This window comes from Pelobates fuscus, chromosome 5 (genome assembly GCF_036172605.1).
Source record: "Pelobates fuscus isolate aPelFus1 chromosome 5, aPelFus1.pri, whole genome shotgun sequence".
Lineage (NCBI taxonomy): Eukaryota > Metazoa > Chordata > Amphibia > Anura > Pelobatidae > Pelobates > Pelobates fuscus.
Genome location: NC_086321.1, coordinates 95,997,867 through 96,024,940, shown reverse-complemented (window position 1 = coordinate 96,024,940; position 27,074 = coordinate 95,997,867). Strand labels below are relative to the sequence as shown.

Here is a 27,074-nt window from a genome sequence, read left to right as displayed (position 1 = left end):
AGTCCGTAGAAGACACATGCTGACATTTTTGTAGACAAAATATTCTGAGCCAAAGAACTGCAATGGGCTTTTAATATTGCAGCAGAGGAAAAGCTTTGCCTATTAGGGTTCATATACAATCAGGTACAAGCTTATCATTGGTAACATTTGTATGCGTTACTTAATGCTTTGGAAAAAAATCCAAAGTGCTTTCTAATTATGCATAGCATTTTCAGCTACCTTTTGCCCACCAAGCAAACAATCCTAAAACTAAATGAGCAATCTTTAACATATATGTTTAAAAAGAGATAGATATAAATGTAGATATGTAGTATGGGATTTGAATGTTCATGTGAAGTGGGTGAAGGCTTGCATGCACTGTGTTTTGGATTGTGCCTGTAACTTGCTCATGGGATGTGAATGCTTGTATTTTTTTGTATGTGTAGCCCCCATCACAAACTTATTAGACCTTTATGCTAACTGCGAAGTATCTTTAATTTTAGAAGTTTTGCATATCAGGCTGAGTCAGCCTGCGTGTCAGTTGACTTATACAGTGCAAGTCTTTTGTACAGAACAAAGCTGGCTTCCCTTACCGTCCCATAACATGAGCCCACACACACACACAATTATCACTGAGGACACCGGACTGTGAAAATGTTATTTGACTTACTTGTTGTCACTTAGGTTAATGACCTTCAGTTTCTGCATGTCACCCATTTCCTCTGGGAGATATTCCAATTTATTTGAATGAAGGAATAGTACTGTGGCATTTTTCCAGTTTCCAATCTGAAAATGAGACTGGATCTTAACAGTTGTGAAATATAAAACAAATTTGCTGGATTTTTCCAGATGCAAATGCACATCTAAACTAATTTAAAGAAATACTTCAATGGAAATATATACATATTAACAATTTAGTAGATAGTAGAATATGAGAACTCTAAAAGCTCTGAGGTTACATCTAAAAACAGCTTGCAAGAGCTGCAGATCTGCTGCCTGTACCCTTTGTAAGTCTCTAGACTTTCTGCGGCTGTCCAACCACAACATTTCTCAGTTCAGTCCAATGAGAAGTATTTGCAGGGCAGGTGCTCTTGGCAATTGAGTTTAGCTCCAGTGAGCTAAACAACCAGGAAGTAAAAGGACCGGTTGCCTGATTGACATCCAAGGGGGTCAAGCATTTCTATTAACATCAGCACTTTTTTGCAAAATGAAAGAAAGAGGGAACACTATCCAGACATAAAACACTTCAGCAAGTTAAAAAGCTTTATGTGTTTGGATTGTTCATTTAAAATTACCCCAACATTTCATTAACATTTTCCTTACAGCTAGCCAACTCCAATGGAACCACTTTATACCCTGCCTCTGTGGTTGATCTGGCACAATATTTCAGATTAAGACCATGTTCACTTATCTAGGCTTTGACAATCATTAGCCACTATAAGCTTTTTGAGTTGAACTTTCAACTAACTTTAGAATAACAGCAAAATTGAGACACAAGTTGGATGGGAAAAGGGTCTACTCATACACATTAAATACCTGGAATATAATACATAAAGCGATTTTTCCCTTACAATGCATTTGTGGTTTGTTGGTAAAATGTTAGAAGATCACATTGCACAATTGTACAGTCATCAAATTTCTATGACTGAGCGAGTAGAGATCCCTCATTACAAGGATAATGTGATTATAATGCTAGAACTCTAGAACACGGGTGTCAAACACAAGGCCCGCTGGCCGAATCCGTCCCTCCAGACCTCGTCATGTGGCCCGGGTAGCCGCCGCCGGCCGCCAGCCTCAGGGCCGGACTGGCCCACCGGGATACCGGGAAATTTCCCTGTGGGCCGTGGCCAGGCTCGGACTGGCCATCGGGCACACCGGGCAAATGCCCGGTGAGCCGCGATGGCCGTGGGGCCGAGGCTGGCAGGGGAGATCACAGGATCTCCCTGGCCCGCCACTGCAGGGCCAGCGCTATCCGAGCGCCGGCCCCGCTGTGTGCCTTCATGGGCCGGTGGAGAGATCAAAGATCTCCCTCACCGGCCCACAGGCACTGTAACATGCAGCCGCGGAGTGTGAGGGAGGCAGCAGAGAGGACCGGCGGAGCTCTATCCAGCAGCTCCGCCGGGTCCTCTCGCGAGGTCTGGAAAACGAACATATCACTTCGCATTAGAATGACAATATATGAGAAGTACCACGTTGTAGCATAATAGTTATATGCATACATTTTCTCATGAAATAAAATATAGGAAAATGACAGAAGATTAAACATTAAGGTATAGGCAAGTAAATGATATGTGCCGCTTAAACAGAAAATAATGTAATAGTAAAATAAAAAAATAAGATTTGCACAATTCACTAACAGCCAAGCTAGGATTCTCCTAAATATTACTTTGCATAAAACTGTTCGGTTAGTGTGTTGTAAAATGGTAGGTAGTTGATTAGCGAATAACGGAGCTAGTATTAGTAGAAGAATTATGAGACATCTAACTGTGCTGTCTAAGTAAGGTAAAACATATATTATGCCATAAAGAAAAAGATAAACGGTATGCCAACTTAGTGACTAAAAGATTAAATGCTTATTCGTAAGCCACATGAAGGGTGCTGAGCTAGGGTCATCACATCTGTGTAAATACCTTCAACAGAGAAACACTCATTAAGACACATGAAAATTAAATCAAAACTGGAAACAAATGTAAGGCCAGATTAGTAACCAGTTAGTTTCACTATAGTATGCAGTCACCCTATTTCCACACAGGGTAAGTTTGAAGGGGTTGCACAAGTGTCACAGATGGATACACGGCGACGATACTGGTGTCCCGAAACATCACCAGGCCAGCCCCAGGCCTGATATGGAGCCTTTACCAATGAGCCACTGATCCAGTCATAAACAAATGTACAAGTCATTTTCCATGGAGAATGCGTCAATGCACTTTGGTCTATCCACTGGACATCTCCCCCAAATAGCTCACCATGAATGTGAGCGATGTGATGATTTCAATCCTCTAATGGAACTCAGGAACGCCCGACTTCTGAGTGATGCTATTGAAAATGACGGATTTGTCCGATGTGGGATCCCGTTCCCTCCAGCTCCTCTGTTGTTGAGTCCCAGTGGCTTTTGGAATGCTTGTTTATGCAGTAGTGCCCAGAACCTCTCACACAGTTGGTCGCATCTGTACAGGATATCCCCGTGTTTTAGTCTAGGTGCAGCGGCCCGGCCTTTTTACGAGTAGCGATCATGTCTTGTGAACAGAAGCAGTCTGTCAATGAGGTTAGCGGCAACCTCTGCAGTTGAGAACGGGATAACCCCCACTGGTCTGGGAGGGCAGGGTCCGATGTTGCAGCAAGCCACGTCACTTTGCCCTGAAGATCGTCCAACTCCTTCGACAAAACGGACGACTAGGCCATACATGCCAGGACACAAAGAAAAAAAGTGTCTCAGAAACTCCAAGAACCAGAGGCTCTGACTGGTTCTTGAAAAGGCTATTTGTAAGCTTTAAAATATTATCTACAGTATATTTAAGCTGTTAGGGGCTCCAGAGAAACACGTCTGCACAGCATGGCAGTTAGGCCCCGCTCCCAAACTAATAGTGTTTGCCGATTATGGTGGAGTCTAGGGAATATAAATTATCAGGATTCCTTTTTTAATCCATGGGTATTATTTTCTCTTTAACCTTTCAGAGTCAGAGAGGCGAGAGACTGACATTGCTATCATACTCCTCTGCATTTTTCCCCCAACAAATCATACTCCCTGGCTATTTCCACATTCCGACATCATGATATAAAAGTATGTTATTTACTATAATGACATAATCACCAAACATTCCTAGTACCTCAGGAGGGAGTTGTGATAGAAAGTTATGATCTGCAGCAAAGGTACGGATTTGGGAAAATTGCCCAATAGTGGAAGGTAAGGCTTCAATTTCATTGAAACTGCAATCCAATTCTTCAATGGAAACAAGTCTGTGGAAAAATACATAGTTTTAAAATTCTAAGTATCCAACAAACTTGAATTTGTAAATGTACTAACCAAGTACTTATAAGCAAAAATAACATGGCTCTGTATTGGAGACTAGATATCATTCCAGTATTATAGGACATTTCTAACTGAAAAGCCATATATACCAATTGTCAAAAAAAAGGTTCTTATACAGTTCTGTTATATCACCTCTCAGTGCTTTTCTGCCAGCATAGGGTTATGGATAGCCTTCCAGACCCTGCAGGAGCCTCCTGTATGTGATTAAAGTTCAATTTACAGAGCAGGATGATAAAAACCTCTGAAGCAAGTTAACATCTGATTGAAAAATTAAACCATGCAGGCTATGTGAGTCACATCCAGCGGAGGTGTGGCTAGGGCTGTGTAAACACAAACAGAAGTGATCTAACTTCTAAATGGCAGAGAATGGAGACTGCAGGGGCATGATATGTACACCAAAACTGCTTAATTAAGCTAAAGTTGTTTCGGTGCCTATAGTGTACCTTTAACATGCGTTCACATCCCTATTGCTCACTGCACCTATATACTTTATTAGATTACAACTATACTACATGGAGACTTTTGAATATTGGTAGCCGAAGGCAGCCGAGATGAACTGTGCTATCTGATATATGAAGAAGACCACATGTAAAATGATCTCCCAGCCTTACTGTTTTGAGTGGGCAGTTTGGACAATGCACATCTATGCAATGTGATGCATGGTGTATACCTATAGATATGACAAACAGATAAAAGACTGCACTTGGCTTGTAGATGCAGATTGCAGATGCACAATGGCTAAAGTTAGAATTATTTTACAATTGTGAATTTTTGCTCAGCATGCTGGTACACACATGACATCCCCATTGATTAAAACCTCATTTAGTTGTGACACATCCAAGTGAATACATTTGCAGAATAGTATGAGACGGTTAGTTTTACATAGGAATTATGCAACAGTGAGATATAAACATTAATTCAAACGGAATTCCAATACCAACCCTCCAATGGAGTCCGGTAAGTACATTAGCTGGTTTTCGTCCACTTTCAAAGTAGTTAATTTTCTGAGTGCACCTGCGTAGAGAAGACAGAAATATGTGGTTAGAAGAAAAAAATCATTATCTGTAACATGGAGCAGTCAGCAGGTTCCCATAATGAAGAGGCAGGATTAAATATATATTTTAAACTTCCTGCAATATGTTTCATGGGAGAGCAGGAGAAGCAAAGAATCATAGATTTTAGCAGACTGATCTCACCTTTCAGAATTCGGTATTATATTTATAAGAATATATAGTTTCACTACTTACTACAATCACCCAGAAGTACTTCGCAAAGCAGCTGCTTAGCTAGTCACAGCCTGACAGCCTGATATGGTGTAATATTACATTGCCAAAGATAGGGTGAAAACTAAACATAACTAAACAGCGCTATACAGCCCTGATCAGTTTATGAAGGGAGTGACTGAAATACGTTTTTAGGGAGGAACAGCAAATCTATAATTACAGAGCCAGAGATTAAACTATATGCACTCAAACAAGTGTTTTAATTTTAATTTGGTGTAGTCTTATTGGTCATTTTAAAAAAACTGAACCGTGAACATTATTGTAAAATTTAGAATCAGATTATATATTCAGTACAAACAGTGCATATAACACAAAGATAATAAGTTAAGGTATTGCATGAATATAACACCAAGATAGTAAGTTACAGTATGAGCAGGTAGGCTAGTGAGATACTAACCAATGGTCTCTGGTAACTGCTGTACGGCATTGCTGGACAGTAATAGGTCCTGTAAACTTTCACACCCAGAGATTCCATCTTCAACCATTTCAATGTTGTTCTTTGAAAAGTCCAGGTACGTCAGTTGCTTCAAACTTCCAAGAAACTAAAGTAACAAGTAAACAAGGCAGATGAGAAACAGCTCGTTACGTCATTGCTTGCTCACCTCACAGATCTGTGTTGTCGCTTACAATCCAGGGATGCTTATAATGGTTCGCCACTGGGATTCTCATAAATTGGGTCTGTTATTTGCTGCTCGTTAATAAATAGCAATTACCCACGCTTTCTGTATTCCCAACGATGAGGGGGTGTATTCTTCTGTAGCTACTAAATTATCCCTCGCACTAGGGAAAAATTTATCAGCTTTTGAAAACAGAAGCGCTAAAGGCATTTCATCCCACAGAGTAAATTTACCAGCTAAATAATGAGTCTTCCTATATTAAGAATGCTGTTTGGAAACTGTATAATTGCCGAAACCTCGCATGGCTTGGTTGTATTCTAAAGATAGTGACCATACCACTGAAAAATGCATAGAGACTGTGCTGCAAATGCACTGAAATTCTCAAAGCAATAGAAATCCAAAAGATAACGTAGGGACTATTTTATTGTATGGATGGGTCGAGTTTCAAACAGTTGACGCCTAATGCGTATTGCCATTAACGATCCGCCTCCACTCTCAGAAGTCAATAACAGGCTATTTGTTACACTTGGATCACTGATCTCGCAGCATTCTGAAGAAACTCTTGTTTTTATACTATACTGTACACATATAAATGTCCATCGGTTATAGTTTAATCTACTGGTTTTAAAGTCAAGAGCTGAATCTACAGATAGCAGCACCAGGAATAGAGAGTGGCTCTCCCACTGCCATTTCTCAGAAGGTGGACAAGTCCAGGAATTTTATCCGTAATGAAAAATGCTGCATGTTAGCCCCATTAAGAGAAAACACGACACCTTAAAGTTGGGAGGTACTTTTCGGGGCTCTACTAGCTTTTAAGGTTTATTGTTTAAACCAATAGTTATTTTACTAAGCATTATAGGAAAGGAGCATTATGTAGTCAGGAGATTTCTCGATCTCTGGGTCGGCATTACATATTAGACTGTCTGCAAGGAACCTGCCTCAATACTTGTAAAAGTCAAAAGCACCATGGACAATGCACTTTATTCATTGTTGGGGAGAATTTCTGTGTCGCTGAGACTGGAGTCACTGATTAATGTTGCAAAAGTGGCCAATATTTCCCATCTTTAATTTGGCCATGCCATTACATGAAATGTGTACATCTATATAAAACCAGCACAAAGAGTCTAAACTGAAACTATAAAATAAAACCAAATTGTTCCAACTTTTTGGCATCATAACAGTCAATCAACATGAAACAGTTTTCTATTTTGTGTATTTTAAAAAGGTACCATTGTATTTCTACATGGTCTTCAGGACAACCTTGCAAACCAAAGAAAGCTCAGCTTAACTCTTGATTAACTACTCTGGACTTCGTTAATACTCTCTGTCTGCCAGTATAAACCGGGGAGAGAGCACTGACCACATTCTGCAAGCTATTCCTTTGACTAGGTTTGTAGTGATGTTGAGGTCTGAAAAATAAACTTTGCAGAAAGAGGCATACATACCCCAGGGACATATGTCAATCTATTTCCATCCATCCAAAATTCTTTCAGACCACTTAGCTGTTCAAGTACTTCAGGCTGAAAGAAAAACAGATTTAATCAGGGCTGAAAAATGTAACTTCATATACGTTTTGCTTTACTGAAATATATGATACTCTGAGGATTTAGCAAGCCTTTCTTTGGTATCTAATTTCATTTAGTGCACAAAATTAATGAAAGAAAATATATAAATAAAGAAGCAGAGAAAGAAATCATAGGTTTACTTTCCAAATGGTCTGGAGTCAAATTACTGAATTTATAAATGTGAATCTAAAGAAAAGAGGTCATTCAGGAATTATGGAAAATGATGGGGGGGGGGAGGAGGGGGGGGAGAACCCTGTTCTTATTTGTTTGTGTTAGTCTTTATCTAGAAATATGTCAATGGTCATCCTTCGTCTAAAGCAGGGGTGCCCAAAAGGTAGACCCCCAGATGTTTTTAAAACTACAACTCCCATGAGGCGTTGCATGCCTTTTAGATTGCTATAGAATGGGAAAGCATCATAGAAGCTGTAGTTTTAATACATCTGGAGATCTACCTTTTGGGCACCCCTGCTGTATAGTAACTTTTTTGGTATTTCTGTATGAATCCCATATGGAAAGTGATTTTTATTTTGCAAAATCCATAATTAATATGATTGCTCTTTGTGCATTTTAATGCAATCTTTTTGACCTGCTCAGATTTCAGTTTGAGACTCTGATACAATAGGGGTTTAAGAACACGGCAAAGTTTTGACTAGCTCAAAGCTCATTTAGTTTAGTTTTTATTTTGTGTTTTGTTAGCAATATGCAGAAAAGCCTAGAAACAGATTTATTTATTTTTAACCATTTTAGCACATTTGTAGTAACATTAAAGTCACCATAACCACTACAGTCTGCCTCACTCCCACCTTGTTTGGTTGCTACCTCCTGTCCTAATGTGTTTTGTAACCCACCTCCTATAGAGTAAGCTCATTTGAGCAGGGTCCTCTTCAACCTATTGTTCCTGTACGTTTTTACAACCTAATTTATTGTTAAATCTTTGATACTATTGTAAACGCTATGGAATATGCGGGCACTATATAAATACCAGTGGTAATAATAGCTGTACGTGGGCAACACCAGTGAGTGCCCAGTTTGTGCTTCTGCCTGTCTCTCTAATATAAGTAGATGGGTAAGTAGATGGCGGATGCAGTGTTTGGAATTCAATGCTTGTCTACTTTGATTTAATGGGAAGAGGGAAGTGTATGAAGGATATTATATAAATAGTGATCTAAAGTGGAAGTAAGCACATATAGTTAAATAATATTAACAGACCCTGTGTTGTACTTGAAATCTAACAAGTCAATAAACCTGTCCTGGGGAGAGGGGGGGTTAATGCAGAACATGGGGATGAAGTCAGTAGCCTGCTAGCACCATAACCACTACATTTAGCAGTAGAGTTTAGTGTAGTTAGATTGTCTTACTAAATAACGCAAGGGGCTTTACCCATATTAAAATCAAACTGTGTAACAACGTATCACTTGACTGCTTAGTTAATTTTAGCACTATTATAACATTAATCATTGAAAAGGCTATTGGTTTGCATTTTTGAGTCTTCCTCTGTCATCCTTTAGCTAGTTTGTCACCTTTAATCAAACATATTGTGGCAGTTTTATAGCTCAACTAAGCAGTGGATTAACGCTTGGATTTTTGCAATTTCGATTATTAACACACCTTTGATAAGGCAAGCTAGGGTAGCCACAGTTAGCTTTAAACACATTGTTATAACTCCTATAAATCTTAAATGCTGGCCTAGTGTTCTATTTGTTTGTCTTAAAACAGCTGGAGAGTGGAGACCAATTATGTACAATTTGAATGACAATCTGTTGCCATACGTACCACTTCTGTGAATTCATTACTTCCCAGATCAAGTCTCTCAAGTTGAGTGAGTCTATTCATAGTTCTGAGAGAGTCATATATAAAGCAGAATTATTTTCTTAGATTCATTTTAAATGCAAAGAAAAAAACAAGACAATATCCCAGTCAAAGGTTTTTTAACTATAACTGAAGCCACGTTAATTCTATTTGGTGTATTGTAATTTATCAGTTCATAACATTCCTCCTTGGTGCCAGGTTGATAAAACCATAGCATCCGGTAATTTAAATAGATAGCCACATAAAAACAACCTGCATATCAAAGTCACTGAACAAGTACCTCAACCCGGTTTTAGAAGCGGTCTTCCATTAGCATAGATAGTTATAACAGAATGGCTTATATCTTGTTTAGCAAACTCTGGACTTAAAGGACCACTCTAGGCACCCAGACCACTTCAGCTTAATGAAGTGGTCTGGGTGCCAGGTCCAGCTAGGGTTAACTAATTGTTTTATAAACATAGCAGTTTCAGAGAAACTGCTATGTTTATCAATTAGTTAAGCCTTCCCCTATTTCCTCTAGTGGCTGTCTCATTGACAGCCGCTAGAGGCGCTTGCGTGATTCTCACTGTGAAAATCACAGTGAGAGCACGCAAGCGTCCATAGGAAAGCATTATAAATGCTTTCCTATGTGACCGGCTGAATGCGCGCGCAGCTCTTGCCGCGCGCGCGCATTCAGCCGACTGGGAGGAACGGAGGCGGAGAGGAGGAGGAGAGCTCCCCGCCCAGCGCTGGAAAAAGGTAAGTTTTACCCCTTTTCCCCTTTCCAGAGCCGGGCGGGAGGGGGTCCCTGAGGGTGGGGGCACCCTCAGGGCACTCTAGTGCCAGGAAAACGAGTATGCTTTCCTGGCACTAGAGTGGTCCTTTAAAGGACTTTCAAACATGATTTTTCAAGGATTTTTTGGAAGTACTTTCAAACAGGATCTACCATTTGAGCATCAGGTGAAGTATAGTCCACGATGTTTACATTAAAGAAGTTTAAACATTGCTGGTATAACTTTTTATTGTTCTGCATTGCTGATCCAAATCATCCTCAGCTCATTTGGAAATCATGACATCTTTCTGGGTTTGAGTGCTGAACCAGTGGAAATGTAAAGGGTTATTCACCAACTGGAGAATTCAAGGTGAATTCAAAGTGAATTTCACATTTAAGGTCAAAACATTTAAACTGGAAACATTCTATCCGCCAGCTATGCTTTCCATTCAGTTACTTTGGCCTTAAATTTGAAATTCACTTAACTAAATACCCTATTAGTACTCTATGACTAATCAGTACCCTATTGGTACTCTATGACTGCCAGTGCTCTATTAATAACTTGAGGAACTGTTTTAGTGGGGCAATATTATAAAGCTGTACACATTTCTGTCTACATATTCACTATGGGCTCTGAAATAATGCCTGCCTCTTAGAGTTAAGCTATCATGTTATATTCATTTTGATATAAAATGTAGCCCACTCTATTTCTACCGCAGTCACCATAATTTTTGCTCCAAGTGTGTTACACATTCTATAACAATCAGCTCCCATAAATGCCTGCCTCCCATATATATATATATAACTACACCTGTTGGGGAAGCTCAAATAGCACACACCCTAATAACAGGAACAAGCTTGCTTAATTGACAAAATACCTGTGCAATACCAGACCATCTATTGCTATGACACTGGCCATCACATGTTGCCATCAATGACATATTTGATTACATTTCAATGTGGAAAGAATAATCAAATTCACTGTACCCCAGTATTTTTCAGGTTCTGGAGTAGTTCCTCTTCCTCTTCCAAGCAACCACCAGAGAAACTTGCCTAATGCAGTTCTCCAGTATCGTTAGACACTATGGTGAAATCTACGCTGTACACTTTAAGCAACAGACAGAATCAACTGCATCAATAATGTGTCCTTACAAAAAACAAACAAACAAACAAACAAAAACTAAACAAGAACAGCCCATCTGGGGACACACAGTTCCTTACAGCAAATCCCTGGATAACACACAAAACATCCTCGAACAGTTTAATTTGAAAATCCTAAACATGACATACTAGTCGGACACTGCTGGCCAACAAGATACAAATTAAATTTAACTCAGATGATGGTGACCGCCCTTTACTGAGAAGAACTGTATCTGTCAAATTTCCCAGCAGTTTGTTTTGTTTTCACAGTGCTAAAATGTTTCTCAACAATAGTTTTTTCTTTTTTTAGTTATTGACACGCCAAACAAACAGTATAGTGATGCTCAAGTCCAAAAGAGCAGCCTCGCCCACAGAAATAAAAAAATAAAAATGGTGAAAATTACAAATACAAATTAACTGCTGAGTGGAGTGAACATCCTTATCATAGCAATGGCAACACAGCCCAAGGTGTGTCTTCATAAAAAGAGATTACACCGGATGCACACACAAAAGAAACATGCAGCGTTCTTTATTCTTTCAAAATGCAAGAATGTAACACACCAAGCAATGTAACAAAGTATGATCTTTGCAAAGGTTATTGTGCAAGGAGGTACTCTGTCCCTGTGTCCCTAGGACTGGCCATTTTCTAGTCTTGGCAGAGCTCGCTGCAGGATTCTGTAAACCCTGATTTAGAGAAATCCATGTTAAAGTTTAACTTGAAAATAAACTTCATATGTATCATACTTACTTTGGTAACATTTTTAACTGGTTCTCCCGAAGTTCCAGTATCTGGAGCTTAGTTAACCTAAGAGAAAGCAGATAGATATATAATCTGAAACAATGCAATCAAAAAAGCACACAAACTCACAAGTAATGAAAATAAAAACTGTATACATACGATAAAGTATATTAAGCTGCTTAACACATAAAAGGTAACACCCAACAGCCTTTAAAATCAAATACTGCAGAAAAAGTGTCAGCGCTGAAGGGTCTCCCTTAAATGTTGTTTGAAAAAAAAAAAGGAATAATAGGACAATTCTTAAACTCTAAAGTGCAAAGTCTTTTTACCACCTCCACAGTGGTGGATATAAAGTGTCAAAGTTAGTAATAATGTCTTTGGTGTTGTTGCCAGGAGTAAAAGTATACTTTATATCCACAGTTCAATGTTCCTAAATGGATACTGCAAACGGGGTGGATTTAAAAAGTCGCTTTATTTCGCTTGGTTTAAACCCTGGTAGTACACTTTAGCACATCTAAAACTAGTGGTTCAATACTAGTGAGCACTTACAATCCCTTACATCCCTAATGTACATACAGCCCTGTAAATAACCCTTGCAGAGAGAATACAGACACACATTCGTCCCAATGAGCACAGCCCTATATTTGTATCTTCATGTAAGAAGTGTTCGCACATATTTTAAAAAGCCATCACATAAAATGTACAGTTTACGGTTCTGGAGCCACTGTAGTGTTTTTTTTTTCTTCTAAAAGAGACATCAAGCATAAGTAGAATGTGTTGACTTCCATACTGTGCATCAATGCACGGGACATTGTGATTTGTAAGAAAATTGTGTCAGTAAAACTGACTGCAAATGTAAAGGTAGCAATTTATTTTTAATCCAATACTACAGTTCATAAAGATCTGAATATATGTTACATTTTAATATTCAAAGTGGAATGCACTGCAGGTTGCTAAAAAGTTTTTTTTAAAAAGCTTCTTTCCAAACCTCTTATGAGAGTCTGGGATCCAATACTTGTTACTGCATGACATCATCCTTAACAGGGTCTGGCCCACCCACCACATAAGCCTGAAAGATAAATAGCTCCAACCCATAAAGAGGTGCATAGTACAAGAACAATAAGTCTAGGTCACTGAATGACAATGAGTTAGTTTTCTAGTAGAACTATTTACTCCTAGGATCATAAAATGTGAAAGTCATGAAAACATAAATATTTAAAAGGCTCTTAACTCGATACCGGGTCAAAAATTCAAAGATCACCCATATATAAAAAAAAAAAAGGAAAGCTGAAAGGAATTTTCCACGTGAACTGGCAACAATCTGCAGCCACAATACTATTAGCGGACTTAAAAGTTCAACAGAGCAGCAATATTTTAGTCTGCCTGGTTGCATGATTCTGTGAGGCTTAAGTGATAGAAATGAAGAGGTATCTGCAAAGGTGCTTAGAAAACCTATTCCATGAACCATGACCCTGTGCCAGAGCCGTCTCTAAAACAGGCGGCTTATATAGGTCCTAAGGTGCCTTAATTGCTGTTGCAACTTTTTTCCTCAATAAACTGCGTTTGTAATACTAGAGCTGAGTCCATGTGAATGTCAAAGTCCCGGCTGTAAGCTACGCAGGAAGATGTGTGAATTCACCATTAATGTTGCTGTGGGCACTGTCCCAAAGTCACTCAGAATAAAAAACTAAGTTCTATGCAGGCCTAGCTCCGTCCTGTCTATGCAGGCCTAGCTCCGTCCTGTCTAGTCTATGCAGGCCTAGCTCCGTCCTGTCTAGTCTATGCAGGCCTAGCTCCGACCTGTCTAGTCTATGCAGGCCTAGCTCCGACCTGTCTATGCAGGCCTAGCTCCGACCTGTCTATGCAGGCCTAGCTCCGACCTGTCTATGCAGGCCTAGCTCCGACCTGTCTATGCAGGCCTAGCTCCGACCTGTCTATGCAGGCCTAGCTCCGTCCTGTCTATGCAGGCCTAGCTCCGTCCTGTCTATGCAGGCCTAGCTCCGTCCTGTCTATGCAGGCCTAGCTCCGTCCTGTCTATGCAGGCCTAGCTCCGTCCTGTCTATGCAGGCCTAGCTCCGTCCTGTCTATGCAGGCCTAGCTCCGTCCTGTCTATGCAGGCCTAGCTCCGTCCTGTCTATGCAGGCCTAGCTCCGTCCTGTCTATGCAGGCCTAGCTCCGTCCTGTCTATGCAGGCCTAGCTCCGTCCTGTCTATGCAGGCCTAGCTCCGTCCTGTCTATGCAGGCCTAGCTCCGTCCTGTCTATGCAGGCCTAGCTCCGTCCTGTCTATGCAGGCCTAGCTCCGTCCTGTCTATGCAGGCCTAGCTCCGTCCTGTCTATGCAGGCCTAGCTCCGTCCTGTCTATGCAGGCCTAGCTCCGTCCTGTCTATGCAGGCCTAGCTCCGTCCTGTCTATGCAGGCCTAGCTCCGTCCTGTCTATGCAGGCCTAGCTCTATCATATCTATGCAGGCCTAGCTCTATCATATCTATGCAGGCCTAACTATCATGCCTATGCAGGCGTAGCTCTATTATGTCTATGTAGGCCAAGCTCCTTGAGGACTATGCTGGCCTAACTCTATCTTGTCTATGCAGGCTTAGGTCTGTCATGTCTATGCAGGCCTAGCTTTGTCATGTCTATGGTCCATCATGTCTATGCAGGCCAAGCTCCATCATGTCTATGCAGGCCAAGCTCCATCATGTCTATACGTTTGTAATACTAGAGCTGGGTCCATGTAAATGTCGAAGTCCCGGCTGTAAGCTACACAGGAAGATGTGTGAATTCACCATTAAAGTTGCTGTGGGCACTGTCCCAAAGTCACTCACAATGAAAAACTAAGTTCTATGTAGGCTTAGCTCCATCATGCCTATGCAGGCCTAGCTCTGTCATGCCTATGCAAGCCTAGCTCCGTCCTGCCTATGCAGGCCTAGCTCCGTCCTGCCTATGCAGGCCTAGCTCCGTCCTGCCTATGCAGGCCTAGCTCCACCCGGTCTATGCAGGCCATAGCTCCATCCGGTCTATGTAGGCCAATCTCCATCATGTCTAGGCAGGCCTAACTATCATGACTATGCTGGCCTAGCTCTATCTTGTCTATGCAGGCTTAGCTCTGCCATGTCTATGCAGGCCAAGCTCCCTCATGTCTATGCAGGCCAAGCTCCTTCATGTCTATGCAGGCCAAGCTCCTTCATGTCTATGCAGGCCAAGCTCCTTCATGTCTATGCAGGCCAAGCTCCATCATGTCTATGCAGGCCAAGTTCCATCACGTCTACGCAGGCCAAGCTCCATCACGTCTACGCAGGCCAAGCTCCATCATGTCTACGCAGGCCAAGCTCCATCATGTCTACGCAGGCCAAGCTCCATCATGTCTACGCAGGCCAAGCTCCATCATGTCTACGCAGGCCAAGCTCCATCATGTCTACGCAGGCCAAGCTCCATCATGTCTACGCAGGCCAAGCTCCATCATGTCTACGCAGGCCAAGCTCCATCATGTCTACGCAGGCCAAGCTCCATCATGTCTACGCAGGCCAAGCTCCATCATGTCTACGCAGGCCAAGCTCCATCATGTCTACGCAGGCCAAGCTCCATCATGTCTACGCAGGCCAAGCTCCATCATGTCTACGCAGGCCAAGCTCCATCATGTCTACGCAGGCCAAGCTCCATCATGTCTACGCAGGCCAGGCTCCATCATGTCTACGCAGGCCAGGCTCCATCATGTCTACGCAGGCCAGGCTCCATCATGTCTACGCAGGCCAGGCTCCATCATGTCTATGTAGGCCAAGCTCCATCATGTCTATGTAGGCCAAGCTCTATCTTGTCTATGCAGGCTTAGCTCCATCATGTCTATGCAGGCCTAAATCCATCATGTCATCGTAGGCCTTGCTCCGTCATGAGATGAAGGGTGATAACAGATGTGATGAGGGGGTGTGAGATGGATTGCATTCTGGTGATAGATGCAGGTTCTACACTGCAGGAAGAAGGTATGGGAGTTGGTCACTGTATTGTGAAATGGGAGGTTGGTTAAAATGCTGGGAGCAGATAAGGCACAATGCTGGGAGCGGATAAGGCACAATGGATTAGGTTGTGGGAGTGAGTGTCTGTGCTGTGAGGAGTGGAGAAGTTGATGTGGGAAGATGGACATATTACAGATAATCATATAGTGGTAATTTAATGAACTGGCAGTGTGCAGAGAGATGAGAGTAATGTGTGTTGACAAGAAAAGTGGAATACTATGGTGTGGGGAAAAAGTAGTGTACTATGCAATGGGTAAAGAGGAGGTAACATGTTGTGAGGAGGGAAGAATTCGGCTGTATAAAGGAAACCTGTGGATTTCAAATGAAGAGGAAAAAGAAAAAGGACTGAAGTTGGTATGAACATGGAAGGGATATAGGAATCTGGTGGTGGAGGGGCAGAAGGATCATAAAATGATTATAAATAGTTTATGAAAGGACAGGCTGCATGGCGATCTCACAGCAATTGATATTTCAGCTGGTATATTCCTTTTCATTTCCACACAGGAAGATTTTCACTTAAAAAAAAAAAACCTCACATCATTCAGAACAAAATACAAAGCACTGCAATCTATCCCACCAATTCTAATATTTACCTGATACTATTTTCACTATTAAGTATATAAATAAATAAAAAAAAAAAGATTGTGAAAAATAAAGGGGAAAAACTCATAAAAACTGCAAATATATAAAACACAATGTGCTCTTACCTGCCAAAATTTGCAGGCAAGAAGTCAAGAAAAGCATCATTTAGGTATAACTGAGTTAAGTTCAACAGCTGCGAAAATCCATCTGGAAGCCTGCAGAGAAGAGAATAGGATTGGTAAATCGGACATGCTTTGAGACTAACCAAACTGCTAGATTAACAAAAGAATCAAAATGATCTTGTAAAATCATTAACTTGCAATTGAAAATTGTTACACTATGCACATCCAGATAAATTAACAGTGAAAATTATTTCATGGCTGATCAGTAACAGCTCAGTTAATGTGCCACACCATTAAGATTGTTTCTTTTGCAAAGGAAAGCATAGAGAACCTGCATGTGGTTCCGGAATAAAAATGTTGGCTCTGCAGACTAGCAAATGTTGGGGTTCTACGCTTTGGTCTTACTTACTATATGGCATGCATATAGAAGTCATGTGATATTAATGCCAAAACCCAATTTCTAGAGAAGGAGTCAGCGAGGCGTGGGTTTGAGGTCCATTAAGGATACGCTGTATTTCAAACAGCAATACAGAGAAGTAATGAGCCGTAACAGAGGAAGATGGATTTGCATCATTGGTCACCAAGATAGGAAGACTACAGTGCACCCTCCACATCTCAAAAATATGAAACAAATGAAAATGCTTTGCGTGTGGTGTGCAGAAGAAAATAGGAGGATTTAACATTAAAACATATGCATCGTCTGCCTGTTGGAAAGTGTGGCCCTGACAGGAGCTGCATTATGTCTTATAAAACACATTTCTTTTATATATATATATGGGAGATATTTCCCTCCCCTCTTAGTATATGGGATACATTTTGTGTACTTGCCTCTCCAATAACAAATTACATTTGCTGAACAAGGTTTTCTAAATGATTGATTGCAGCTGCCATCTAACACTGCATCCAAGTCATCACAGTGAGCAGAGCTGGAGAGAAGTGTAATTGGCCCCGGAAAACGAGATGGCTTACACCACTGATGGCTATTCTCCGACACTGCAGCTGCTGTGGACTTATCTTCCCATGATGCTTAGCTAAACAAAATGGAACATCTTGGCTAACAGTCCACAACAGCAGCTTTGCCAAAGTTTAGTAAATATCCTGCTGATGCTTCCAGCAGAAAATAATCCAAAAATTGCAGGTTGCACCAATTAGGATCCCACGCATTCTGACATATCCACCCATGCTCACTAGAAAGTCACCTCTACTAATGTGCAGATATCCTACAAAACTGTACTGCATCAGGTACCTAACCAGTGGCATATATTGAAGGGGAAATCCAAGTATTCACATGTGTTGCAAAATGTGTACGTTAGGTTACAATTTATTATGCTCAATGAACTCAAACATGTATTCCTGAGCCTATAGTGTTAAAACCCGCCATATAAGTGGCTTGCCCCCCCATAGCAACCCTATAAAAGTTTAAAACTCCCCTTATTTCCAGCGTTGCGTGGTTCCTCTGGCGCTGGCCCACCCCCCTCTTTGTGACATCACCAAAATGGTGATTTTTAGCCAATCCAATGCATTCCCATAGAGAAAGCATTGGATTGGCTAAAATCGACACAGATGCCGTTTTGGCCAATCAAGACCTCCGCATAGAGATACATTGAATCAATGAAAATTCAGCGTCCCCTTGCAGAGCGTGGGGACACTGGACGGCAGGGCTGCCTACTGTGCTGCACCAAGCCAGGAAGCACCTCCAGTGGCCATCTAAGAGTGGCCACTTGGAGGTGTCCCTAGGGGCAAGGTAAACACTGCATTTTCTCTGAAAAGACAGTGTTTACATGAAAATGCCTGAAGGGAACTACTATACTCACCAGAACAACTACATTAAAGGGACACTATAGTCACCCAGACCACTTCAGATAAATGAAGTGGTCTGGGTGCCAGGTCCCTCAGGTTTTAACCCTTCACATGTAAACATAGCAGTTTCTCTGGCGCTTGCCCAGTTTCTCTGAAACTGCTATGTTTACATTAGGGGTTAATCCAACATCTAGTGGCTGTCTTCCTGACAGCCGCTAGAGGCGCATCTGCGATGCTGGATGCGAAATTTGCATCCAACGTGCAGAACGTCCATAGGAAAGCATTGAGAACCCAGACGCACACACTGTTACCTCACGAGTAAATATCTGGGACCTCACACGTCCGCAGCTAACAGTCCTGTATCACGTAGACCCACTCCAAACTCACTTCACGCTAACGCTGAAACACACTGTAATGAGATGGTTCCACAGCTCATGCCTGACAATTACGTTGTACTCAACAAACCTATGTTATTCACATCCTGGGATATACGCGCACCGCGGGCTCTGCCAAGAGAAGCAACAACCATAGATTGGTACACTAGTGACAAGGACTGTAGGACACCCTCCCGCGGAAATTCGTAGCCAAACTATGGAAACCAATCCGCGTCGACCTTACATGAGGGCGACTCTTACCTCAATAATGTATCCCTATACGACCGGATTCTTACCTTACAGTGACGCTAACCACGATAGCGACAACACCCGCCAACGCAACATGTTAGGTTTACTTAGTGAGAACATGACTGACCCAAAACTCGGAACCCACCGGGAGTCTGAACCCACCTTTCTTATACCTGCCTTGACACCACACCCAACTGTTCGTGAAATACAGTGCTAGGTGACTCTTATGTTTCTGTGTAGGGAGCGGTTTACCCCGTATGCAACCAATGTTTGTCTACTGCATATAATCCTGTTGATCGAAACTTTTAAATTTGATACATACATGTTATTCTGTATAAAGCTACCGTCTCGCACTATATAATACCCACGCTGTAAACATTATGCTGGATAGCTATTCTTATCATGCCCGGAGACCCGCGGGTCTCTCTATTGAAATGTATGCAGATTTCTACTTGTTTCACTGTCTTAACTTTACTTACAGAGAACAGAAACCTGCGAGTTTCTTACTGTTTACCAATTGAACGCCTTTCTCAACATGAAAATCTCAATAAAAAGATTTACAAAAAAAAAAAAAGGAAAGCATTGAGAAATGCTTTCCTATGGACTGCTAGAATTCCGCTCCACTCGGGAGTTGACGTCGGCGGGGGAGGAGAGGTCACCAGCGCCGAGGGAGCCCGGCGCTGGATTAAGGTATGCTGCTGAAGGGGTTTTAATGAAGGGGTTTCACCGTCATGGGTGGGGTACCCTGAGGGTGGGGGAACCCTCAGGGCACTATAGTGTCAGGAAAACCGCTTTGTTTTCCTGACACTATAGTGATCCTTTAAGCTGTAATTGTTCTGGAGACTATAGTGTCCCTTTAAACTGGCACTGCAAGCCCCATAAAAATATCACACGTGGTCCCAGTCACAGAGACACGTTCCTATACATGATCAGACTCACAGATGCACACATATTCATACACACTGCCAGACACGCACACAAACCGCCTAACATACTTTCATCCATGAGGTACAGCTTGTTTTAAGCCATCACATTTTTGCTATATTTGTTTTTTTTATTATATTTTTCATTTATTTTATTTTTTAGATCTACTCTGCACTCCATCCACAACTGCAGTGTTTTAAAACACTTTTCCCTCCAGAAACACTGCTTTGCATGGTATGGCTCTGCAGCAGAAAGCAGATAAGTCAACTGGATGGTGTATAAATTGATAGCAGTGTTTGGCTATCCTGCATTAACCTGTATCAATTATCATATGTGATAAGTTGAACTGTTCTCTAGTGATATTACTTTTCCCATGACGGCTTACTGAACCAGGAAGGGGTCTTCCTGTAGGTGCCGGGAGATTCACTAAGCAGTGCTCAGAGGAACTCTGATATATATGTCACCTTTTTGGTTTTTCTAAATATTTTTCCATCTCTCTCTGTTTTCTGTACCACATTAACTGTACAATAAATGCTAAATAACACTGGCACTCTCTTAATTGATGGTGAATATTGATATAACATGTTTGGTACAAAAAGTGACAAAACGTATGCAACTCCAATTTACAATATAATATAATCGTTTTTCTTTTGGCTATCGGTTAACATTATCCTTTCTAAAACTTACTTTGAAATTGGGTTGACACTTGCTTCTACAATAGTCAAAACTTTACAATTCTTTATGTTTTCTGGAAACTCTTGTATACCTACAAATGAGCAAAATGAAAGCAAAATTAATTTCAACATATACGTACATGTGTTTAAAAGATGAAAGACAAATATTAACAAAAACCAACACAAGCAAGCGAACAAAGTAAAAACAGAAAAGCATTAGATGACCCATCTAGTCTGGCACTCTCCAGCCTACCAACACAAATATTTGATAGAGATGACTTTTTCCTTTTTCCAATTGACTTGGAAATGAAGATAAATGGAAAACATAGTAATTATCCACTATTAAGGCACATGATGAACATATAAAATGAGAGCAGTATATTCCCTCAGCAGTGTATCTGGTAATTGGAGAGCAAGATAAATGTATCTAAGGATTTGAGATCATTTAGTAATTAATTTCATTTCTGTAATTACTTCTTTGGCAGAAAGAGTTGAAAATAATGTACAATATTTTGGCAGCAAAGTAGAAGATTAATTTCCCCCCTTGATTCTCACAAAAAAAAAAAAAAAAAAAAAAAAAAGGACCGGAATATAAACAAACAAACCTACCTATATTATGTACGTCTATGTATACTCACAGATAACTATAATTGCAATATTATATGATACAAGGGAATATTGTGTGGTATTGTTTGCTCGTTTTGGCAAAAAAAAAAAGCCAATTGTAGAGGTCCTTGTAGGTGGTTTTATTACGCAGTTAATATAGTGCATAAACTATAGGTGACATTATACTAAACTTGCCACGGCTTCTTGAATGAAATATAAATGGTAGAAACTCTCGAGTATTATTGAGGATAGTTATCAATAATTAATCTGTAAAGCATCCGGTTATACATTTCAATCATACGGAAGGAGCCATTATACTCAAGACTCGAACAGATACCAGTTTTATTCTGCACACCGCTCAAACTTTTATGTTGACAGAACTTATTTTAAAGTTCCATTCGATCTCATAAATACTTTTATAGTGTTCACTCTAGTAAACTAAAACGTAGGGATTTATTCGACAAACAGAGTTCTGAAGAAATTGCAAACAGTTCTATGATTAGGGAATAAATCGCTTGGTTTTGGCATCTTTATATCAATACATCATGATATGAAAGCATGATTGTTTTTTAACGTGACATTGAAAACAAAAGTTTTATTCAATATATTAAACAGCATGTAAAAAACACCAACATGTAAAAAAAAAAAAAATAGCTTGCTCTTGGATTATTACCAGTTCAAGTCTCAAATGAGTTTAACTTCCCTTAGTTCATTACAGGGGGACCAACACCATCTGCATATCAACTGATCCCAACCACGTATAGTCTAGTACCAAACTAACATGCAAGTTTACTTTGTAAACAGACAGGGCGACCTAAGATGATCGTCACTGAGAAGTAGCCAATACCTTTGTAGGCACAGTGAGTAAGGAGTACAATTCTGGATTGCCACTTTTTTAACGCTTTATTTCTAGGTTTTTTTTTTCTTGTTTTTTTAGAGAAAAGCAATCTTTAGGTGTTACAAAAAAGAAATTAGGTCAGAGGAAATTAAATACACGTTAAACTGCAAAAAAAAAACCAAAAAAAACAGTACCAAGTGTAGTGACATCAACTGGAGGTAAGATGGAGAAAGTAGATTTACACATGTTCTGGATTTTCGAAGAAAGTGTCTACACATTAGGCGTTGGCAAAACTTGTATTACAACAGCTATCGAAAACCTGGATTACCATTTTGACTCTGGTTTTACTAAAAGGATGGCTACTTAAAACACATCATATCCATTATTTCAAACTACCAGTTAGAGAGGAGTGTTCAATAAGGGGAGATCTACAGATATCAATGATTATTTTTAACGTATATTATCATTATTTATAAAGAGCCATTCAATCACACAGCACTGTTGAAATGATGAACAAAATAAGTAATTGGTTGGGCATTCAGTAACTAGAAGTGCTGAGAGTATACATCCTTAAAAAGGTCAATATCAATTTATCAGTACAAACTGCTCTCTGCTTTGTTTTTTTAAAATCTGTGTTAAGCATGTTAAATTATATATTCTCGGGTTTATTTTCACATGGGTTTGTGCACACGGATTGAGAGCATTTTCATATTCCACATACACCAGAAGGACCAGAATATCAGAAAATGGAAAGAGCTTTTATATGCAAGATAAATGTGCTACTGAAATAAACATTAGATGAAAATCTGAAATGTGCTTTGTTAGGAAAGACCTCATGAAAATATGCAAACTGGGACGATGTCCAAGGAATGGGGATCCAACGCTGTTTGCTAGTTGGGATTTTGACATTTTAGAGAGCAGAACTACTGCTCAGCTTGGTATGTGTTGGAATACAGGGAATAATTGAAATTGGTTAACGAGGTTAAGCATGGTTAGAAACACCAGACAGGGCCATTCACTGTGCTCTCTGTTGCAATTTAAAGTGATTTTTTAATTTTTAATCAAAACAATCGTTTGGCTTTTTTTCAGCCTAAACTTTAAAACTCTCTTTGGATTCACAACTATTTACAATTCAGTAAATAACCCGGCACAGTTTCCATGGTAGGCTTGTGCTTACTGCTTGTGAACAAAGTGAAGTAGTACTGGAAGGATATTATAATCATCCCCACCATCGAATGGCCCTAAATCTTCCATTTATGCAGTGCCTGTTTTAAGACAAAAAAAATGGAAGACATGTGCCTCTATTCTCCACACTGCAGTGAAAGTCAGTTCTTTTAAAAGATGACTTCACCGAATTAAGTAGCAGAAAAGCCTAGATCAAAGTGTCTACTAGCTAAAATAATGCTGGTATGCAATGCATTGAATATCCACCTACTTTAGAACAATATGGTATTCTTATGCCAAAATGCAACAGCAACGATGCAGCAAAGTGTGAAATAGAGAAAGAAAATCTCTCAAGTGGTGTCTTGCCTTTATTTTTTTCCACCCATAGCAAGCAATTATCTCAACTAGAGAATGTGATTTTGATGACTAGTCTGCCCAGAGTCCCTCCTACTTTCATAACATGTGTTAGTTACATACTTTTATTTTCCTTTTTTTTTTTTTTTTTTTTAAGGGACACTATAGTCATCAGAACAACTACAGCTAAGTGTAGTTGTTCTGGTGAGTATAATCGCTCCCAGGGCCGCCACCAGAAATTTTGGGGCCCCTGACAAAGCACAAAGTCTGGGCCCCCCCCCCCCCCTCCCTCCCTCCCTGCCCCCCCCTCAATGAATGCAGTATGTGTGTTAGTGTAGTGGTTGAAGAGTGTGTGTTAGTGTAGCGAATGCAGAGTGTGTGTTAGTGCAGTGGATACAGTGTGTATGTTAGTGCAGTGAATGCAGTGTGTGTTAGTGCAGTGAGTGTTAGTGCAGTGAATGCAGAGTGTGTGTCAGTGTAGTGAATGCAGTGTGTGTCAGTGTAGTGAATGCAGTGTGTGTGTCAGTGCAGTGGATGCAGTGTGTGTGTGTTAGTGCAGTGTGTGTCAGTGCAGTGAATGCAGTGTGTGTGTCAGTGTAGTGAATGTAGTGTGTGTGTCAGTGCGGTGGATGCAGTGTGTGTGTCAGTGCGGTGGATGCAGTGTGTGTCAGTGCGGTGGATGCAGTGTGTGTTAGTGCAGTGAGTGTGTTAGTGCAGTGTGTGTTTGTGCAGTGAATGCAGAGTGTGTCAGTGTAATGAATGCAGTGTGTGTGTTAGTGCAGTGAATGCAGTGTGTGTGTTAGTGCAGTGAATGCAGTGTGTGTGTTAGTGCAGTGAATGCAGTGTGTGTTAGTGCAGTGAGTGTTAATGCAGTGAGTGTTAGTGCAGTGAATGCAGTGCGTATGTGTCAGTGTAGTGAATGCAGTGTGTGTGTTAGTGCAGTGAGTGTCAGTGCAGTGAATGCAGTGTGTCAGTGTAGTGAATGCAGTGTGTGTCAGTGTAGTGAATGCAGTGTGTGTCAGTGTAGTGAATGCAGTGTGTGTCAGTGTAATGAATGCAGTGTGTGTCAGTGTAATGAATGCAGTGTGTGTCAGTGTAATGAATGCAGTGTGTGTCAGTGTAATGAATGCAGTGTGTGTCAGTGCAATGAAGGCAGAGTGTGTCAGTGCAATGAAGGCAGAGTGTGTGTCAGTGTAGTGAATGCAGTGTGTGTCAGTGTAATGAATGCAGTGTGTGTCAGTGTAATGAATGCAGTGTGTCTGTCAGTGTAATGAATGCAGTGTGTGTCAGTGCAATGAAGGCAGAGTGTGTGTCAGTGCAGTGTGTGTCAGTGCAGTGAATGCAGTGTGTGTGTCAGTGTAGTGAATGCAGTGTGTGTGTGTCAGTGCAGTGGATGCAGTGTGTGTGTGTCAGTGCAGTGGATGCAGTGTGTGTGTCAGTGCAGTGGATGCAGTGTGTGTGTGTTAGTGCAGTGTGTGTCAGTGTAGTGAATGCAGTGTGTGTGTCAGTGTAGTGAATGCAGTGTGCGTGTGTTAGTGCAGTGTGTGTCAGTGTAGTGAATGCAGTGGATGCAGTGTGTGTGTGAGTGCAGTGTGTTAGTGCAGTGAGTGTCAGTGCAGTGAATGCAGTGTGTGTGTCAGTGTAATGAATGCAGTGTGTGTGTATGTGTTTAGTAGTGTATGCATGTAAATGTAGTAATAGTAATTTAAATGTATTTTTGTTATTCCCCCCTCCCTGTTTCTTACCTGGTTCAGGGAGGGGGGAAGATCCTTTGATCCCTGGTGGTCCGGTCAGGTGGAATTGCGGGCCCCCCGGCTCCCTATACTTGCAGAGGGGGCCCAGCGGCCTGCAAGAGGACTTTACAGCATTTCCTGCTCTCACTGCCGCGAGATGTGGTGTGCGCGCCGCGCGGAGCGTTGCCATGGCAACGCTCTAACGGCCGCACGTCTTGCGGGAGTTAGAGCGAGGGAAATGCTGGAAAGTGCTTCTGCAGGCCGCTGGGCCCCCTCTGCAAGTATAGGGAGCCGGGGGGCCCGCGGCTGCACATATATATAGCGATGATCGCTATATATATGTGCATTAAGTAATTGTGGGGCCCTGGACTGCCAAAGCAGTCCGGGCCCCCCAGGACCGCCGGGCCCGTGACAACCGTCACGGTTGTCACCCCCTGATGGCGGCCCTGATCACTCCCTTCAGGCTTTTTCATGCAAACACTGCCTTTTCAGAGAAAAGACAGTGTTTACAATGCCTCTAGGGACATCTCCAAGTGGTGACTCCTTAGATGGCCACTGGAGGTGCTTCCTGGGTCAGTGCTGCCGAAAAAGAAGCCCTAACGTTCAGCGTCCCCACTGAATTTTCCTCATAGAGATGCATTGATTCAATGCATTTCTATGAGGAGGTCCTGATTAGCCAAAATGTAATTTGGCCCCGCCCCATGCCGATTTTAGCCAATTCAATGCTTTTCCTACGGGAAAGCATTGGACTGGCTAAAAATCGGCCATTTTGATGATGTCACAAAGGGGGCACAGCCAGCGCCGTCAGACCTGCGCAGCGCTGGAAATAAGGTAAGTTTTAAACTTTTATTCGGGGGGCTAAGGGGGTGCAAGTCACCTCAAGGGTGGGATTAGCACTATAGTGTCAGGAAAACATGTTTGTGTTTCTGACCCTATAGTGTTCCTTTAATAATTGCATTTTCTTTTAACATTAAATTAGCACTCTATATACCATTATCACTAGAGTATTCATGATGCTAAAAGTTATGTTCTGCACCCTTGTTTTACCAAAAGGGCTCTCCCCTCGTCTGCTGCTCAGATAATGTATATGTAAAAATATATATCGATAGCAAACTGTCCAGTCTTAGATGGAAATAATATGGGGCAACATTACTCGCCATTTACAGACTATTAGTGCAAGGGTCTAAGCTGTAGTGGGGATAATTCTTAAAGTATCCCTTTAAAAGCCAGTTCCGTATTTGTTAAAGTTTAATTGAACAATTTGTACATCAATTAATAATGTCAATATTGCACATGGTATACAAAAATCAAATCCACCAAGACAAAATGTAAATGAGATTTTACTTGACAATATGCATTATTGACAAGATTGACAAGTGAAGTATGCATCCATTAGTTTTCCAATTACGCCAAATGTTAGTTGTGATTGATGGACAGAGATTGCCAATACTATTTGTAAAGCACTTTGCAAAGCATTATAGTGTTCTAGCCAATGTGTGACCTTGTTTGTTTATACAGCCCATTCTGAAAGGTGCAGATAACCCAATGGCTAAAGAGTGAAGAGGCTGAGGGTTCACAGCTGAATTCATTATCTGTTAAAAATCTTGAGCGTGATTATAGCATTGCTAATACAGAGCCAGCTTTAGAACTGGGGCAGAGCAGTATACACCCTCACTATAACCCTGTATGCTAAGGGCATAGAGAACATTCTAACCTGAACCTCCTCATAAAAACC

At 41.1% G+C, this 27,074-nt stretch overlaps 1 protein-coding gene across 2 annotated transcripts in view; it reads right to left on the bottom strand.

Moving 5' to 3' along the window:
* The window catches only part of ERBIN (erbb2 interacting protein), a 188,528-nt gene that overhangs the window by 42,934 nt on the left and 118,520 nt on the right, over positions 1–27,074 (bottom strand). For both annotated transcript variants that reach the window (XM_063454077.1, XM_063454078.1), the window contains 9 exons: positions 20,658–20,736; positions 16,627–16,716; positions 11,923–11,979; positions 9,248–9,311; positions 7,355–7,429; positions 5,690–5,834; positions 4,951–5,023; positions 3,807–3,936; positions 650–765 (listed from right to left, as the gene is read on the bottom strand). In XM_063454077.1, the coding sequence (XP_063310147.1) occupies positions 650–765; positions 3,807–3,936; positions 4,951–5,023; positions 5,690–5,834; positions 7,355–7,429; positions 9,248–9,311; positions 11,923–11,979; positions 16,627–16,716; positions 20,658–20,736 (829 nt within the window). The remainder of the gene's footprint in view (positions 1–649; positions 766–3,806; positions 3,937–4,950; positions 5,024–5,689; positions 5,835–7,354; positions 7,430–9,247; positions 9,312–11,922; positions 11,980–16,626; positions 16,717–20,657; positions 20,737–27,074) is intronic.